The following is a 20,000-nucleotide window of genomic DNA, read 5'->3' as shown; positions in this document are numbered from 1 at the left end:
TGAATGCATTTGCAGAATGGCATGCAGGATGCCCTGTGTTAGTTTAAATCCCAGAGAGAGCCAGTGGGGCTCCCCGATACAGCTTAGAAGGGAAATAGTCGTTTCCTGAGACACACACACACATACACACCTCCACACCCACACTACACCCTAATGCACACATGCACACACACACTTTCCACTTTCTCCCATCTTAACATTGTGCAGAAACCATGTGGGGGCTCAGAGGCCCTCTCTCCAGTGCAAAAGTGACTGTTAGGAGTTCATGCTAGCTGTGGGTCCAGTTGCAGAAGCTCAGTGAGAGATTGGATTGTTAGTTCTGAAACCGTAACCCCAGGAGAACCAAAATGGCCGAACCAAAATGGCTCCACTCACTTATTGGTGTTGAAGGAGGGGGCGGGCGCGGGGGGAGGGGTTCCTCAAGAGACTCATCAAAGCTGCCAGGGACAGTGAGATAGTCAACTTTATAAAACCATTTAGAAAACATGAGAGAGAGGGATAGAAAGAGGGATAGAGAGAGAGATAGAGAGAGAGAGAGCGCGCAAGCGAGACAGACACAGTGGTCTAGGGTCAAGGCTGGTTTTGTCTTCCGTCACACACCCACACACATCAGCGCCACACACACTGCTCCCAAGTGTACTCCTCACCTCTCTGTGATTTTCAGGGGTGCAGAGGGTCTCAGCGGGATGTCCTGATCAGGAACAAAAAGAAAATTCACAACAGACTCTCATTAATTCTCATGAACGTACTGCAACAAATGTTCTGTTCATGCAACTGTTCATGTGCATGGCTGTGTGTGCGCATGCGTGGGAGAGGGGTCACACACCTTGCAGCGTGTCTTGCAGTTGACCATGGCATCAGTGATGAAGCCTTCTCTGCTCTGCAGGTGGGCAAAGGGCTTCACAGCCCCCCAGGACTCCAGGTAGCGGGTCATTCTCACCGATGCACGCATCTTCAGCCCATCATTCACGCGCTGCTTAGGAATGCTGCGAGTGTTCTGGGCTGGGTCCTTAGACTGCACGCCACACACACACACACACACACACACACACACACACACACACACACACACACACACACACACAAATGACCAACGGTATGTTTTTGTTTATTCCATATCTATATATTTTTTATATCCAAAAAGCTTCAAAACGTAATACAAGATGTGTATTTGAGCTCAGTCAAGATCTTTAACTGGTGGTACTGACCAGGTAAGTCCAGATATTGAGTTCTTTCAGTTGGAGAGCACTGGGTTGTGGGTGTGTGTGTGTGTTTGTACTGACCCGGGGGTATATGACCAGGTAAGTCTTGATGTTGAGCTCTTTCAGCTAGAGAGCACTGGGTTGTGGGTGTGTGGGTGTGTGTGTGTGTGTGTGTGTGTTTGTACTGACCCGGGGGTCTATGACCAGGTAAGTCTTGATGTTGAGCTCTTTCAGGTAGGCATCTCTGAGATGGCCGTTACCCTCCTCCACCTCATAGGCCTTGTTCAGATGCTTCAGGGTCGCCTCGGTGATGTGCACCCGTCTGGACCCGACCGCACCAAGCCAACAGAAGGAAACCAACTTACAGGTTTAAAAGTAATCAAGTAAGGAAGACAGCTTTCATTCTAATTCCTCTGCTTTGACTATGTATGTATTACGCTTCAAAGAAATTTAAAATTTTAAATTATAGCCTTTAAAATTATAGCAACACTCAGGAATTATGGGAAGTCAGAAATTATAGGAAGTATTGTTTTCTAGAATGCAAATTGGATTGAGTAGTGAAGCAGAAATTTAACTGAACTCTCATTCGAACACGGGTACATTTAAGGTTGGTGTGAGCATGTGTTCGTTTCCTCTACATACCCTGGCAAACCACCAGACTCCATGTGATTGGCCAAAGTAACATCATGTGACCAGACATCAAACTGCCATTTGCGTAGACCAATCACACCGCAGAGCACATTCCCAGAGTGCACGCCCACTCGCATATTAATATCCACACCTGTTGCATCCCGAACAAGCCTACAGTTGAAAATCGCATAACATTTTTAATTGCATATTCAGTCACAGTACAAGTGTAAATAAACTGTATGTGTATGTAAACTTACTTAATAGCCTCACACATGTCTAAACCCATCTTGACACAGTTCCTAGCGTGTTTGGGTAAAGACACCGGTAGCCCAGACACACAGTAATAGCAATCACCTAGGATCTTTATCCTCATACACTCATTCTCCTACACACACACACACACACACACACACACACACACACACACACACACACACATCAGAGTTCAGGTCATCTAAATGAGAACTCAAGACATAAATAATTACAATGGTACTACTGATCATCACTTATTGCAAATGACTAAACTTGAAAAAACATGGGATTATAGTCAATGCAAGACAGACTGAATGCACTAATTCACAAACCAATCACTAGACATGAGTGATAATAGAAGTATCATTGCTCACTTTTGCAATCTGGTCAAACTTTCCAAAGAGCTCATTCAGCATTATCACTAGCTCTTTGGGGGAGCAGTCACTAGCCAGCCGGGTGAAGCCAACAATGTCTGCATACAGGATACTGAGAGAGAGAGAGAGAGAGAGAGAGAGAGAGAGAGAGAGAGAGAGAGAGAGAGAGAGAGAGAGAGAGAGAGAGAGAGAGAGAGAGAGAGAGAGAGAGACATCATTACATAATTATACAAGTACATAATTTAATTACATGCTTTGAAGATTAGAATGTGATTGTTGATGCCATACTCTCATTCACATGCACTGTTTTTCCAGTTCAGTGAGAAGAAAAAACATGAGGGAAATGTTTGCCAGTTGTTAGGTGGGAACCAACCTCATTAAATGGTTGGACAAATATCTGTGAGATCACAGATTTTGGTCAAATCTCTTTGTGAAATCACAGATATTGATCCAACCCCTTTGTGATATCATAAAGGGGTTGGACAAATATCTGTGACCTCACAAAAGGGTTGGATGAACATTGTGAGTTTACTCCAGGTAACTGCAGTTCTTTGATGCCTGCTTCTCTAACTATGGAAAATACTCTCCAAGAATATCTTAGAAATGGAGAGAAAGATTTGTTATTTATGCAATCCCTTAGACTGGGGTGAAGATTGGCTTACCACTCAGCTGTGACCTGACAGATAGTTCCCTGATAACATGTTTCAGCTTTATGCAACAACCATTAATTGTTATGCAAATAAAATGAGCACATTTCAGGTAATCCAGCAAGAACTGTGAGTGTAGTTTGATTTTATAAGTTGTGCATTTGGCATCATTGAGCTCTAGTCTGCCAAAATGGCCAAGCAATGGAAAGTCGAGAACAGACAACTGAGTTTTCCTTCTTTTTCTTCTTCCTTTCTTTTTCACTGCGGTGAAAGGAACACCAGCGCATAGTTTGTGGAGAAGCCCTCGGCGTTTTCAAGGAAAGCAATATTGAATGAGACCACACCACCCAAACACGCAAATTATGGCATTCTATAAGCAACAGTATGAGAAGAGAGTCATTTGTGGTGTTCAAGAATAATCTTACTGCAGAACAGGTCTCTTTGCAGAACCTGGTACTGGTGCTGGACAGTGTGGCAGCAGAGGGTTTTGGGCTAACTGATCACAGACAGACTGAAGGTGAGGTTGCGAAGGTGAGGTTGCGAAGGTGAGGTTGCGAAGGTGAGGTTGCGAAGGTGAGATTGCGAAGGTGAGATTGCGAAGGTGAGGTTACGAAGGTGAGGTTGCGAAGGTGAGATTACGAAAGCATGTGCCTGTTGTGCCCCAAGCACCAGCTCTAAAAAACATCTGAAAGTGTTCCAGAACGTTACATCCAGAACGTTAGTTCCAGAATGTTACTTCCAGAACACGAGCCTTTCTCACAGCTTTACTGCAGTCTGTGGCCTGCGACCAGAGATGTGAATATTAATTTGGTTCTTGGTGCATAACAAGGCTCCCCAGCCCTGCCTTTTAGCAACTGTGTAATTTAATGATAATAGCAACAACAGATGTCTATTGATGGCCTTTGGCTGTCTGATTAGAACTGAATATGAAAGATCTGAATGATTAAAAATCTTTGACCTTCTCAATACTGCAGTATGTTTTCCAAATCCAGATCAATTTACAAGATCAGGTCAGTCCACCGAACAGCTGTGTTCATCTGGTCGTCTGGAGTCTGAGGTTGGGGGAGGGGCGCATTCTTGGCGGGACGCTGACGCCAACCCAAGCAAGACTGAATACGTCAGACTTCAAGAGCAGTTTTGCTCGGGATGGTTGTACGTTGCGGGATTTGTCCAGGCTGGAAGAGTGCAATTCAAACCCTCTGACAATCCAACGTTACTCAGGGCTTCATGGCACTCAAGTGGACTCATCTACCATCAGAGCATCTGATTTTCACTGAAGGCTAATTCAACATTCAGGCCGAATAAAGAAGTTGGAATTACATCTGCTTTATTCCAATTAACACAAGGCTGCCACCACACCCCACTCGTCCTGACCAGTACATCCACAGCAGTATAGCCCAGCAGAGCTTAGGCAAACCCCGGTGGACTCATTACAACACCAACGTCCCTCTGGAGACATAGCGTGTGGCCACAGCAGGTTCACCGCAGATGTTGCATGTTGCATGGAGATCCAGGCATAGAGGCTTATGGGCTTTTTGGTAATTAATCATTTTATTCATTTGAAGGTGACATAATTTTGCTATATGACATTCGATGTTACGTGTATATCCTATCAGTATATCCTTAATCCATGAGATCTACAGAGCTGTGGGAAAAACAGGACTGTCCCCCTTTCTGTGCTTATTGGAAAGCAAAAAGGATCTGCTGTAGTGTTGCTAAGACACACCATGGTTTTGAGAGCAGACAGCTGATATATATGCTAAGTAATAAAAAGCTTTTAGCAGACAGTGTTTCTGGGAGCATGTCTTTAGTCAGCTCGTGTAATGGGATGGGAGTGATACAAGTAAGGCAATGAAGTCAACGTTAAACACTTTTATGGGGAAAAGGGATAAAAGGTGTAAAATAAGACCAGTTCAGTTTTGTGGTTAGTGGAAAGACATGTTTGACTGGGAAGAGTCAGAAATATGAGCTCCTTACAGACTGTGTTTGGATAAAAGCTTTCAGATGTGCTGGCTCATAGCTTCTCTCACCTCATAGAAGAGGGTTTGTATGATACACACCCCCACAAGTAGGCATGAGTTCAGAGAATTCTCAAACTATCTGCCTCGACACACAGACAGACAGACACAATTACTGTTATGTCTCTTCCATGACTCACTAAAAATCCACTGAAATGCGAAGTATAGGTCTTAACTTTCCAAATGAACAGTTCCGAAACAGAGCAACCACAGATGTCAGCGACTCTCTAAAAGACAAAAGCTGGGCCGCCAACCAGGGGACTAGCACCATGCATGCCCGGGAGACGGAGTGATCTCGTCTGCTACAGGCGAATGTGTCCTGAAAACTGGACATCACAAGCAGACAGACAGATGGCACAGACAAGAGGAGACAGATATGAAACCCTTAGGCGGTCAGTGAGGGTCTCACTGTCCACTGTCAAGGGTCATGAAGGACATCTGATGATCTGAGCCGCTGAAGGGCCCATTGTAGTGAGTCTGGGATCAGGATATTAGGCTACGAGTGGCTGTGACACACCCACACACACGCCTCTCTTTGGTCTGTCTGTTAGAATTATAAACACACAATGAATCCTATGTTGACAGAAATTCAGATAATAAGACATGGCAGGTGTGTGTGTGTACACCTGACATGGCAGGTGTGTGTGTGTACTCTCACCTGACGTTCTCGTGTCTCTTGACGTAGAGGCTGTGGAAGTTATTGTCTTTGACCAGCCGTTGATGCGCCTCCTTATCTTTGCATTTACAACGTTCCATTATGGCCAGCTTCATCTCCATGGAAATATACACAGGTAGCACTGACTGCAGCAAGCTTTCCTGAAACACACACACACACACACACACACACACACACACACACACACACACACACACACACACACACACACACACACACACACACACACACACACACACACACACACACACACCCCCGATGTTGTGACTGCATTAACGAAGGGATCCTTCAGAAAGGACAGGAAGCACAACACAAAGAACTTCAAAAAACCTCAGCTGTGAGCCAATACCTTATTAAAGAATTGCAAGAATGAAGAATGACTAATACTTTCAGTATAATTTCAGTAATAATTCAGTAGTTCAGCAGGACTACAGCTAAGAGTTCCAGCCCAAGGGAGGCCCGGCCTATTAGCAGATGCTGAAACAAGTGGTGTTACCAAGGGGACCAGGGTTAACTTACATGGCTAATTCTATTTTATATACTTATTTCTGCTCTGCTGTCAAGGCTGACTTAAGTACCACAAACTCAATTCCTAATTGTGGAGACCTTGTTTCCAGAAACAGGGTGCACGTAGACGGACACCACTGGGTCAGATCTGACAGGGTTCATGTGCCTAACCCTAGCGCATGGTCAAGCCCCTCTACTGAAGGCGGGGCCTTCCTGCAGGCTCCACCCCCTCCACCTCTGCCCTCCTGCTGGTCTTAGACACGAAACACTCCTTTACGTTCCGCTGGAGTAACAGGAGATGGTCAGATCTAATCTTCCAACAGAACAGAGGATTGCCTGTACCCTTTCCTACCTACGTTTTCTAAGGACAAACGGTGAGTGAGTGTGTGTGTGTGTGTGCTGGTGGGGGGTGAGTGAGTGAAAAAAATTTATTTGGTTTACATGCTCTTCGTATCCATATGGACATTTACAAAAAACATGGCTGTACAGTGATCAACTTAAATTGGTTCAGTTTTATGAGAGATATGCTTGCGCACACACACACACACACACACACACACACACACACACCCACCCTTCTAATCCATTCTGTCTGCCTAGCAACGCTTCAGTGTCCTCTCCCCCTGCCCCTTCTTTAGAGTCTCAAACAACAAACAGAATCAAGACATGAAAATCCATCTGAAATGAATCACACACGCCACTGTTTAGTTGAGCAGATAGGCAGGCGTATCCTCATTCTGCTCTGTTCAGTTAATGGCCACTGAACTGGAAATGAATATAGAACAGCAGAAGAGCCCAGTGAATATTGAACAGCAGAAGAGCCCAGTGAATATTGAACAGCAGAAGAGCCCAGTGAATATTGAATACCGTATAAATTTACATTTTTACATTTTACATTTATGGCATTTGGCAGACGCCCTTATCCAGAGCAACTTACATTTTATCTCATTTTTATACAAGTGAGCAATTGAGGGTTAAGGGCCTTGCTCAGGGGCACCTCAGTCATGGCCTCAGGTCTGGGAATCGAACCTACGACCCTCCGGTCACAAGACCAGTTCCCTACCACCAGGCCATGACTGCCCTATATAAATTATTTGGAGCAGTTAGTAAATGCATCAGTGTGTGTGTTGCTGTCATATAAGAGTTGTGTATGTGTCAGTGTGTATCTGTGTGTGTGTGTGTGTGTGTGTGTGTGTGTATACATGCGTGTGTGTGTGTGTGTGGGTCTACTTCACATATACCTGTTGTCTCTTCTCAATCTCCAGTTTCATGCGGATTCTGAGGCAGCGGAGTGTGTCCTGGAACGACTGTCTGAGTGTCTTCTCCATCAGGAACTTGTGGAAGGCTCCCACCACACCCCCACAAACAAACACAACCACGTTGGACATCAGCTGACAGGGAGACAGAGACGGGGGGGCCGTGACAGAGGGTGGTGGTGGTGGGGGGGGGGGGAGACTTGTCTAAAGACTGTGCAAGTTCACTAATATATTTGCAGGTTCTACGGGCAGAACATTCTGGAAAAGTCGTCACTGATTCTGACTCCATGCCCACACTGCTGCACTCACTGTACATTGTTTGCATGGTGCTGTTCACAGACTGGCTGCGGGTGACTGTCAATCAAGTGATGTCCTTACCTGACTGATGAGGTGATGGTCGGAGGCGGGCTTAACCAAGGTGAAGTGCAGTGCCAGGGCGATGAGGTGCGAGAGAGAGGACAGGACGCTGAGGACGATGGCATAGCACATGTGGAAGGGCAGCAGCGTGAACACCGTGATGATGATGAAGAGGAAGAATGGAACCTGAACCAGAGACACAAAGGTCGGTCCCAGCAGGATCCATTCTCATCCACGAAACAAAGTTAAATTCCCAATTCAAATTTAAAGTCACAAGCTTTAATTGCATCTAATTGTTTGATTTCATATCAGTGATATGAAGTAATAGCAATTCTCCAAGGTGTAGACTGAGTGTGTGTGTGTGTGTGGGTGTGGGTGTGTGTGTGTGTGGTGTGTGTGCGCGCGCGTGCATGGGACCGTTACCTGGTCCCAAGGCTGAATCACATTTTGGCTGTAGATGAACGTGAAGCCCATAGTGAGGTGTGTGGCCCACACGACTACACCCAGCAATGTTGTCCATCTCTGAGAAAAAGCCTCCGCACACACCAGCACAAACACGGCAACGAACACACACAGCGCCCCACTCACCACCCCCACAAACAGCACATGCTCATGCACATTCTGACAAGAGCACATACACACACACACACACACACACACACACACACACACACACACCCACACACCCACACACCCACACACCCACACACACACACACCCACACACACACACACACACACAAAATCAAATGATCAAGAACAGAATAATCTTTCTCACTTCAGCACTGGTTGTGCAAAACAGGCAGGCCAGTTTTGTTATTGAACTCGTCATACATGACAAGGGTTCAGTGTACTTTACTTTACAGAAATAAATGCAAAATGTCATTATGTCCCAATCATCTCAAGAAGGTTTGAGCTAAAAAGAGAAGTTGAATAAAAACATTTAAATAAATAGATGACCTAAACATGAAATCAATTCTCACACACACACACACACACACACACACACACACACACACACACACACACACACACACACACAACTAAGCCTCTCTCTGGGAGGCTGCGTAACATGCCCAGTGGTTTGCAGTATGTGCAAACTGTGTGAGAACAAATATGTGCTAGTAGGCGTAGAAAGGGCCCCTCACAATGAGAACCTCAAGTGCCTTTCTAACAAAGAAAGATGTGCAGATGAATTATGGGCCATTACAGTTCCACTAGTTAGTTCAGCAAGCATACAAATGTGTGTTACACCCAGGAACGTTCAGATGTTACATGAGCTCTCATGACACGCAAACACTCAGAACTTCTCACTTCTCTTGGACCATCTCACTGTGTGGTCGACCCTTTGCCATGAATCTCGATGGAGCTCTGGAGTTATTGAACAGGCTGGGCCCTCAGTATGCTCACCGCCTGCTTTATGACGAAAGTGGCTTAACTGAAGAACAGACACATGCTTTATAATACACACAGATTCATGTCCTCCTACAGAGAGAAACTAGAGAGAAGAGCCGTTGAGAGGATTTACACAGGAGAAGAAACATGCATGCAAAGACGCACATGCACAGGCACAGACTCAGACAGCCTATCTGTGTTCTTCACCAAGCCTGCTAGCGCTGAGTAACTCAGATGATGCACCACACAGCTGTAGAGTGTGAGTGATGAACAAGGCATTACACAAGCATGCATCCTGGACTCCTCTCCGCCACCCAATCAGCAGCCTGGACTCCTCTCCGCCACCCAATCAGCAGCCTGGACTCCTCTCCACCACCCAATCAGCAGACCCGCTTTATTACCACAGTTAGGTAAAGTGGCATAGCTCAGACACAGACTGTGTGCATGTGTGTAGTAATTTAACTATGTAGGAAAAGCCCAGTGAAAGCCTGGGTTAATGCTACCTTGTGCAAACTCGAAAAAGTGACATGACATTATTTTTATTAGTAGTAGTAAAGCGCATAAAGCGCATAAAACATAACTTTAGTTACCAAGGTTACACTTGGGTATAGGGTTAGTCTGAGTCTCTAACAAATCAACACGTTTGGCATACAGGGCTAAAGTAACCACGCACACCAGCACAATGAGCTGGGCGAGAGCGTCTGGTACTGGTAAACAGACCCAGAGCTGCTGTGGGCTGGAATGGACTACCTGAACACAGACGGAACACTGAACACAGACGGAACACTGAACATGGGTTCTATAGCAGCTACACCGAATCTCCAGTTTTATTTATGACAGACTCAAAACATAAGTTTAGAACGCAGACACTAACTGCCTGCAAGGTTGTCCTCTAGATCACTTCCTTTTTTACTCTTTATGCGTCTTCTAAAGCCAGCAAGTGATTACTTCACTAAACGTTCAATCTAAACATTACATTGCATAATCTGAGAGCTTGCCATGTCAATAGCAACAGGCCTTTTTTGTGTGTTCAAGTTGAAACCTCAATTATCCTGCAAAATTTCTTTGTAAAACTGCCGGTGCACAACGCTGCAGCGTCTGAAAGCTGTGTGACGTACTCAGTGGAGGTGCAGGAGGACTTTTATTATAGCGGGCCTTGTTACCAAGACACCAAAGTGCAGTGCTATTTTGCACCTTCTTGGCGTTTGAATTCCACAGTGGAGATGTGGTCCATTCAGACTGAGTGCACGTAGCCAGGTGTCCCACATTCATCCAGCCGCAGCTAGGAGGCGACTCACAGACTGGGCGCCAATCATATCCTGCATTAGTACGTTAGACATTGCAGACAAATCTTGGCACGAGATTTCATTTGTTTAGAGCCAGAGTGCTGGTCAGTTTCGTAACTTATCCATCAACAGAAATCATTTTGTGCTATTTTTATTTCAAAACACAGCATGACATTTCTAAAGCTTTTCAGTAACGGCTTGATCATATACTACTAGAAAATAACTCGTTTGCCAGTGTTTTGCGGTCCATTTCTATCTCGTGATGGGCACTGCAACACACTACAAACCCTTTACCAACCGGGCAGCAACCAGAGCATGCAGCTGACATTATAAAAATAAGTGATATGGGTTATTTGCATACTACAGGTGTCAATAAAAGGCCAAAGGTATGATGATCTGACAGTCCAGACATGTCCCCTGTCCCCCGTCTGTCCCCTCACACCTCCAATTTGATGGTCTGACTTTTAGTCAGTCTCCACCATGTTGGTCAGGTGTATGCTGTGAGGTTTGATCAGCCAGCCGAGTTTCACTCTAGCCGCAGACTCCGACGTCTCAGGAGTGATTTTTTCCATGTTAACCAAAGTACAAACTCCTTAGTTGTGTGTTTCTGGCATTCACAAAATACATTTTTAAACAAGAGAGACCAAAAAATATCAAATTAAATCAGGTGTTTGTGTGTGTAGGTCCAAGAGTGTGCAAGTGTGTGTGTGTGTGTGTGTGTGTGTGCTCTCACCAGTTTCAGGCCAAAGAAGAGCACCAGCAGCATAGCGCATGTGAGCGCGCTCAGTGCGAGCAGCATGACCAGGGGCAGGTACTGGCTGATGCAGGAGAACTTCCTGTACAGTGCTTCCTGCTTCACCTTCTGCTCGTTCAGCAGGTACTTCCCCTTGGCCGGCATCCTGACCAATCAGGGTACGGCGGTGGATCGGCACAGACGAGTTCCTCCTCTCCACAGCAAGAGCAAGGCTAGGCAGCTATCACCATAGAAACGAGAGGTGCGGGTGCCTACGAGGTTCCAGGGCTCTGGGTTTCAGCTCTCTCTTCCTCCTGCTCTGGCATTCTGTACGTACCACACACACCTCACTCTTCCTCACCTGTGGGCTCTACCCTCCTCTCCACACTCCTCCTCACCTCACAGCTGCCCCGTTCCCGTAAAGGCAGACCGAGGGACGAACCCTCGTCAAGGTTCAACTACAATGGGCGGTGGAGGTGGCCAATCAGAGCAGGGAGCGTTGAAGGATGAGGAAGGTTAGGATGGTCGTCAAGGTTACTTCCCAGACTCACAGGTTCCTGAAAGAGAATGAGGAGTGAATTAGTGCACTGACAGAAATGGTGCTGCTCCTCACTCTCGCTGTTAGCACTCGCTTTTGTCACGGGGTCATAAAACTCCTCTCTATCCTCTCTGTGACCCTTGTTTCCACTTGCTCATGTACACACACACGCAAAAGCAGGCAAGAAGAAATAAAACAAATACACGCAAAAGAAACGTCTATTTAAATTGCTCGACTTGCACTCCAGCAGTTATCTTGACTGTACTCCGGAGATATCATAGGTGCAAATTCAGTGTACAGGAAAATATTTCCTCCACCAGCCTAAAAACTACACACTTACAAGCAACAGTTTCCAATGCTGACTGCCTGAGTGTATGCATGCACACACACACACACACACACACACACACACACACACACACACACACACACACACACACACACACACACACACACACACACACACATATGAATAAATGTGTGAGTGTCTGGTTTATAGTGAATGTTACTAAGATTTGGCAGATGCACTTATGGACAAAAGCCATGAACACAGTGAGACTGACTAATGAGGACAGTCTCCTAACAAAGAGAAAATGTACCCCCCAGAGAGAGAGAGAGAGAGAGAGAGAGAGAGAGAGAGAGAGAGAGAGAGAGAGAGAGAGATGGAGAGAGAGGGGGGGATGGAGAAGGGAGGGAGAGAGAGATATGGAGGGACAGAGAGATGGGGAGAGAGAGGAATGGAGAGTGGGGGATAGAAAGAGATGGAGAAAGAAAGAGAGCGAGAGAGAGAGCAAGAGTGTGTGTGTGTGAGAGAGAGAGAGAGAGAGAGAGAGAGATCATAACCTCACATGAACAAACCACTGCCCACTGACTCTTTCAATACTATATTCAGAGCAGCACATAAGAGCATGCACACACTCCCCCACACATGCGCACAAGTACAGCCGCCCACACACACATGCACAAATACGCCAACGCATGCACATACGCACAGAATTCAGCAGTGCTTAAAATAAAGGGTGTTAACTAGTGGCCCAATAGAAAAGACTTTACTGCAGCCTCTGTGTGCGTGTGCCGTGTTTTTGGAACCGTTGCAGGTGTGAACAGCTACACAGTGGCCCACACAGACCCACACACAGACCCACCACACACGCTGCACCTGCAGGGTGAATGACAGTGGGGTTGGGATGTGACCAGAACGGCATCCAGAGCCCCACACACACGGCAGGCCGTCCGAAGCACACATAGCCCACTGTTGAAGCAGATGTTGTGCATGCTCAGAGGAGTTCAGTGTTGAGGGTCCTACTGGAGATGTGAAGATTTACTGCTTACAATACGTAGTGAAGGGCCAGATCATTATCCCATTAGAACATTAGCTGTGATCATTTGCCTTCAACCTCTCCAAAAATGAGACACCTATTCAAATACTGCACATAAGCAACCACAGCTTCAACCCTTCCATTCTGATGGTGAGGGAAGGTATCTCACTCTACTCTACTCTACTCTACTCTAAAACCGGAGTCTTGAGACACCAGTGTCAAACTCTACTCTACAACCGGAGTCTTGAGACACCAGTGTCAGGAGACACCAATTCACTCCCATATGTAGATACGGATCTGTACCAGCTGACCATGTGGGACCAGTACGGGGCAGGTGGAAGTAGCAACAGTGGTGGTCAAGACTGGGCAATGGGTCAGCACAGGGCACGAGAGGCTTCGCTCTTAGAGCCAAGGCCAACCAGCACATCCCCAACCAAAGCCTATATCGCTAAAGGAGAAGAACGCATTAATGAACAACATTAAGAAGCATTAAACTTTCAGCTGGACACAAAGTGTCAAGCTGGGGTAGTGATTACAAAACCACACTAATGTCAGAGCATGTGGTGTGATCAGACTATATGCTTATTCAAATGGATGAGCAGAGCCAACAACTTAAAATGGGGAAGGCAGGGTGAGGGAGGGAGAGGGAGAGAGGAGAGAGAGAGAGAGAGAGAGAGAGAGAGAGAGAGAGAGAGAGAGAGAGAGAGAGAGAGAGAGAGAGAGAGAGAGAGAGAGAGAGAGAGAGAGAGAGAGAGAGAGCGATTGTGTGTGTGTGTGTGTGTGTGTTGGAGAAAAGGACAGACAAATTAGGATGTAAAGTGAATAGCAGGGGGTTCAAAGGTCTCTGACTCACTGCTGAACATTAATGAATCAGATGCAGTTTGAATCAGATGCAGATTGCCAAGTGTAAACATCAGCTCATACTAGAGAGAGCAAACTTGACCTACACATCTCCGGAAACACACACACACACACACACACCCACACACACACACCGCCCTTTTCCAGTATATGCAGACTGCCAAAGCATTTAAGTCCTATCCCATCCTGTTGCAGTGACGTATCTAAACACAATGTTTGGAATATGTCTGAAGAGCTGTAAGCGTCAGAGGCAACTGATTAGTGCTGAAAGAAGCCATATGAAGTGTCCTTCTGTGTCACCGCTGCTCTTAGCATTCGCATTATTGAGCTGTTTGGGTAGCTGATACTAGCAGACACTCTTACAAAGAGCAGAAGAGCGCTGACACAAGGCAGAATATTCAAACATCAGCCCGTCCGCTCAACGATAATGACAGAAATCGAACACCACGGACAGCACACTATGATTATGAGAGTATTCCAACATCAGGGAGAGTGCTCCAAGATTATGAGAGTATTCCAACATCATCAGAGAGAGTGCTCCAAAATTATGAGAGTATTCCAACATCAAGGAGAGTGCTCCAAGATTATGAGAGTATTCCAACATCAGGGAGAGTGCTCCAAGATTATGAGAGTATTCCAACAACATCAGGGAGAGTGCTCCAAGATTATGAGACTATTGTACCATCAGGGAGAGTGCTCCAAAATTATGAGAGTATTCCAACATCAGGGAGAGTGCTCCAAAATTATGAGAGTATTCCAACAACATCAGAGAGAGTGCTCCAAGATTATGAGAGTATTCCAACATCAGGGAGAGTGCTCCAAGATTATGAGAGTATTCCAACAACATCAGGGAGAGTGCTCCAAGATTATTAAGAGTATTCCAACAACATCAGGGAGAGTGCTCCAAGATTATGAGACTATTGTACCATCAGGGAGAGTGCTCCAAGATTATGAGAGTATTATAACATTAGGGAGAGTGCTCCAATACTATGAGAGTATTGTGCCATCTGGGAGAGTGCTCCAATATTATGAGAGTATTGTGCCATCAGGGAGAGTGCTCCAAGATTATGAGAGTATTGTGTCATCAGGGAGAGTGCTCCAAGATTATGAGAGTATTCTAACATCAGGGAGAGTGCTCCAATATTATGAGAGTATTGTGCCATCAGGGAGAGTGCTCCAATATTATGAGAGTATTCTAACATCAGGGAGAGTGCTCCAAGATTATGAGAGTATTCTAACATCAGGGAGAGTGCTCCAATATTATGAGAGTATTGTGCCATCAGGGAGAGTGCTCCAAGATTATGAGAGTATTCTAACATCAGGGAGAGTGCTCCAAGATTATGAGAGTATTCCAACAACAGGGAGAGTGCTCCACCACTATGAGCCAAAATGGAGAGATGCGAAGCAAAGACAAAAGCCATTTCTCTGAACAGAGGAACAGGCAGACGATTCTATTGAATTAGAAGAGAACGTACAGATAATGCAGGAGAGAGTGGGAGGGGGAGGTGAAGAGATGGAGAGAGAGAGAGAGAGATATTGGGGAAGAGACAGAACAAGAGGATGGACTGGAGAGAGAGGCTGTGTGGTCATAAACAGAGACACACTAGTTTTGCGGCTGCCTGACAACATGAAGGCCAGCAACCTGCTTTTATACTACTATTCTAAAGTTACTATGGCAAAGGAACAAGAACAGACAGAGAGACCGTGTGTGTGTGTGTGAGAGAGAGAGAGAGAGAGAGAGAGAGAGAGAGAGAGAGAGAGAGAGAGAGAGAGAGAGAGAGAGAGAGAGAGAGTGTGTGTGTGTGTGTGCGTACGAGAGAGGATAGACTGTAGTCTCTCCACACAGACTTGAATAGCTGTAACGACACTGCTTTGTCTGAATGGCCTTTCCCTCTGAATGCAAAGCAATCAACCAGGAAAACAGCCCTACAACATGGCCCGCTGACTGCCTGGAAGATCTCAATACAACACAGCCAAACGTCAGCCAACTGGACTACAAAAAACAGGCATACAAATGCTACAGCAGACCAAACACAGCTCTACACCACAATAGTCAAACGCCACCCATCACACAAAGCATCAATAAATCATCTTAACTATTCAAATCAAGGGCTCTAATGGGCCTTGTTAGAAAACCAACAAGTTACCAATAAAATAGTGAACTAATAAAAAAAATGTCTTAACTGCAAGAATGATGCCAATAAAACATTCACATCTGAAGCTCAAGCGCTCATTCAATGTGTTATATAATAATGTTTTATTCAGTATTTAATTCTGCAGCCAAGGCCAGATAAAGCCGTGTGTGTGGTGTGTGTGTGTGCGTGCATGTGTGCAGCTTACTATTGATGGTGGGCATAGATAACAGACAGCACTGAACGTCTGAGTCACAGGGGTGTCGTGTCTGGGCAGTTCTCTGGGCCTGCCACAGTTGAGGACAGACCCCAGGACAGACGCCAGACAACATCCGTTTTCTCACAACAGGTACTTCAAATGTGCTTGCTTAGAAATGAGAGTATTCTTTAAAAGAAAAGAACTGCATCATTAAAAATAAAAGTGGTTCACACTTAGAATTAGATACAAGATGGCTGTCTCCTAAATGGTCTCGTTCTATTCTGTGAACCTTCTAGCAATGGAGGGCTGGACTATGACTGCTCTCTCCAGGTAACTGGATGTGATTTTTCAGTACTGATTAGCGTCCACTGTCTAACTCCTCATGTCCACAGGCAGTCAGCGATTTTCCATTAATACAGAATACAAAATTAATTTGTTCCAGACATTAATGTGAAGTCTTGCCAAATTTTTGAGGTTGTGTGATTAGTCACTAGACAGAAAACTTCAGGAATAAAAGGTATGTTGAGGTACCTCATGGAAGCTATGTAGCACTGGACGCTATGGTGAGATGCCCCTACTGGCATTCATTAGCCATTCTGACCACATTCTTCCCAAAAATTCATCCACCTGATGTTGTTTACATGGGCTGCTGGTGGTGAAGGTCTATATCAAAGTGTGAAAGTTTATTTCATTACAGCTAACAGGATATACATACATTTTTACAGCTGTGTTTGTGTCTATAGCCCTTTGATGCCCAACATATGTGTTACCCCCTCTAAAGCACAACATGGGTGAAAAAGGACCCGCATTCATTTCCTGTGTTATTTAATGCTGGCAGAGTTTTTCTATGTTGTGTTTTGAAATCTATTCAATTTATGATTCAATATGATATTCCAGGTATTCATTAAATCTCTTGTTTTTGATCACTGCTGATCATTATTTTCATTTTTACCTCAATACTTCATGAACAAAATTAGTTTTTATAATAGTACATTGAATTTACACATATGGGTCAAAAATGACCTTCATCCAAGTGTGATATAAAATAAAGCAATGTAATCTTATAATAACAAGTTTTAAGTAGTTATTTTAGTAGTGAGTGGGGCCAAACATTTATTTAGTTTTGAGTTTTGTGAAAAGTAACCTGTTACATGAAACCAAACTCTTCTGTAAGGCGGTCACTGTGAATGAACCATTTCAATGGCAAAACCTTCCCATGAATCATTGCTACATATTGCGATGAGATAGAGACAAAAAAAAAAAAAAACATGGCTGGACCATGTACACCATGTGATTGTGATGGACTTCATGGATGTATGTAACTCATCCAATGTGTAGGGCAAGTATTACTGACGTTTGCACAGCTCACACCATTAAACTACATTTCCCAAGATTCACTAGTGCAGCAGTGGTGTACACTGCTAGATTTCAGCTGGCGGTCTCGTCAAGGCCTACAGTAGCATCTTGGCACAAGAGCCGGCTGCCCTGCATAATCTGATAAAGATGAACCGAAGCTTAAATATTTGCTCGTTAGCTAACTCCACGCCCTTTCATCTCCATCACGCTCCAGCAAAGCGGATTAACACCCACCCCCCGTGTCACAATTCTTTCTTCAAGGTCCCGAGAATCATAAATGATGCTTTGTAGATTAATCCTGACTTGGAGCTCTTTGAAGTCTCTGCTGGGCTAATCGGATCGTAGATGGTATGGATGGCAAGCGACACCCAGATCACGGGCACACGGCCTCTCTGTGCACCACTCCTGCTGCCATCTCAGGCTCGTCATGGAAAGCTCCGATATAGATGCATTACACCGAACAGGTCGAGACTGAACCGAGCAAGAATTCTCCCCACAGTCACGCAGGTGACGGGAGTGCGTACACTACAGAGGGTCTGCAGAGCCCCTGAGAAGTGAACCTGATCAGCAAGGCTGATCCGAGTGTTCAGTTTTAAAGTTGATCATAAACACAGGAAGTGTGGCTGGGGCACTAGCGGCGCGTGCCTGTTCAGAAACCTCTCTTTGTGCAACAGCCCTCTCTCCCTCTCCTTCTTCCCCCATCAGAACAGTTGGCAGCAATCACTCGCCCGCCCCCACCCCGGCCTAACCACATGGGGCAATCACTCGCCCGCCCCCACCCCGGCCTAACCACATGGGGCAATCACTCGCCCGCCCCCACCCCGGCCTAACCACATGGGCAATCACTCGCCCGCCCCCACCCCGGCCTAACCACATGGGGCAATCACAGAGCCAACATGGCCGGCAATCAGCGCAGTGGAAAAGCACTTAACCGCAGGATCCTCAAGCAGCCATGACCATGATCACTGCTGATCTCTACGCCAGCTCCCTCCACACGGCTGGGGCAGCAGCTCCGTCCGTGTGCGTACGCAGGACGCAGCGCTACGCTGGGCGGAGACCGACAGTCCTTCAGCACAGACTCACGAGTGTGCTGTAGAAAACTCCACCGATCTCAGCTGTTGCTTGACAACAGGCTCATTTTCTAGACAAAATGGCGCTTTTATGAGCCTCTAATGAACTACAAACGGAGTGACATATTAGGCAGATTACAGTGCTGGCGTGTGTGCGCACGCATGTGGTATTACACCAGGGCAGGCTGTCCAATCAAGCAATACTGTAGGATCTGGAGTGTAATGGTGTTTGTTCACACTCAGGCACGCAGGACCATCTGCTCAGTGTGTGTAGCTCAGACTCCCTCCTCACCTCTGTCTCCCTTTTTCCATCCCCCCTCCCTCTCTCTCTCCCTCTCTCTCTCCCTCTCTCTCTCTCTCCCCACACTGCTTTCTGTCTCCATTACACTGCAGGCCTAACTGCATACCTGGCACCTGATACCAGCGGCTTTCCCGCAGACAGGAAGGGGCTCCCTCAGGGCTACACACACCTGTGGCACCCAGTGAAGGGCGTGCTGGAGCAGGGTGCCGGGACTAAATGAAACCGTTAACAGTTAAAACTATAGTGACGTATACAGCATGGCTGCCAATTAATACAGTGCAGAAAGGACAACCCCTCTACACCATGGTCCAATGGCAGTCAAAACAAGCACTTCTGTCTGTAAACTGACGTGCCTACAGGCTGCCCAGGCCGAGCAGAACCGGGCCTGGTGGGCCGAGCAGAACCGGGCCTGGTGGGCCGAGCAGAACCGGGCCTGGTGGGTCTTCAGCTGGACTTCCCGACGGTCCTTTGACTCTGCAGCTTTTTCATCAAGTTGAGAAAGGGGGACGGGGACAGCCGTGGAGAGACAGGGACACCATCTCTTCACAGGAAACGTGTTCCACCAGCGTTTTCCTACAACCACACCACTGTTATCATTCGGAAACAAAGACAATGGTGAGTGTGTAACACCACAATGGGGTCATTCCACAGGTGAACTCCCAACAGTGTCAGAGAAGGTGGAGACTGACTGTACATGAACCGCAGACACCACCCTGGGGCACATCACAGGCCAACATTATATACAGAGATGGTGAAAATTGCAGTGAAGTCACAGGGTTTGCGGAGAAGCTGAGATCTCTACATCTTTTACTACTATAGTCTGCAGTTACTTACCTGGAATCTTATGTTTTATCTTTATCTGTACAACCCAGAAGTGGCCCGACAACTCTCC

The 20,000-nt window shown here is 46.1% G+C and overlaps 1 protein-coding gene across 1 annotated transcript in view; it reads right to left on the bottom strand.

Moving 5' to 3' along the window:
• adcy7 (adenylate cyclase 7) overlaps positions 1-20,000 on the bottom strand; it is a 52,912-nt gene that overhangs the window by 15,038 nt on the left and 17,874 nt on the right. Inside the window, 12 exon segments of the mRNA XM_076999724.1 lie at positions 376-437; positions 648-691; positions 827-1,015; positions 1,392-1,524; positions 1,845-2,003; positions 2,090-2,217; positions 2,459-2,570; positions 5,782-5,939; positions 7,548-7,697; positions 7,941-8,105; positions 8,343-8,540; positions 11,333-11,889. Coding sequence (XP_076855839.1) covers positions 376-437; positions 648-691; positions 827-1,015; positions 1,392-1,524; positions 1,845-2,003; positions 2,090-2,217; positions 2,459-2,570; positions 5,782-5,939; positions 7,548-7,697; positions 7,941-8,105; positions 8,343-8,540; positions 11,333-11,497 — 1,663 coding nt within the window. The 5' untranslated portion in view covers positions 11,498-11,889.

The sequence above is a fragment of the Brachyhypopomus gauderio genome, chromosome 1, assembly GCF_052324685.1.
Source record: "Brachyhypopomus gauderio isolate BG-103 chromosome 1, BGAUD_0.2, whole genome shotgun sequence".
Classification (NCBI taxonomy): Eukaryota; Metazoa; Chordata; class Actinopteri; order Gymnotiformes; family Hypopomidae; genus Brachyhypopomus; species Brachyhypopomus gauderio.
Note: the sequence above shows the minus strand (reverse complement) of the source record. Positions and strands in the feature narration are given on the sequence as shown.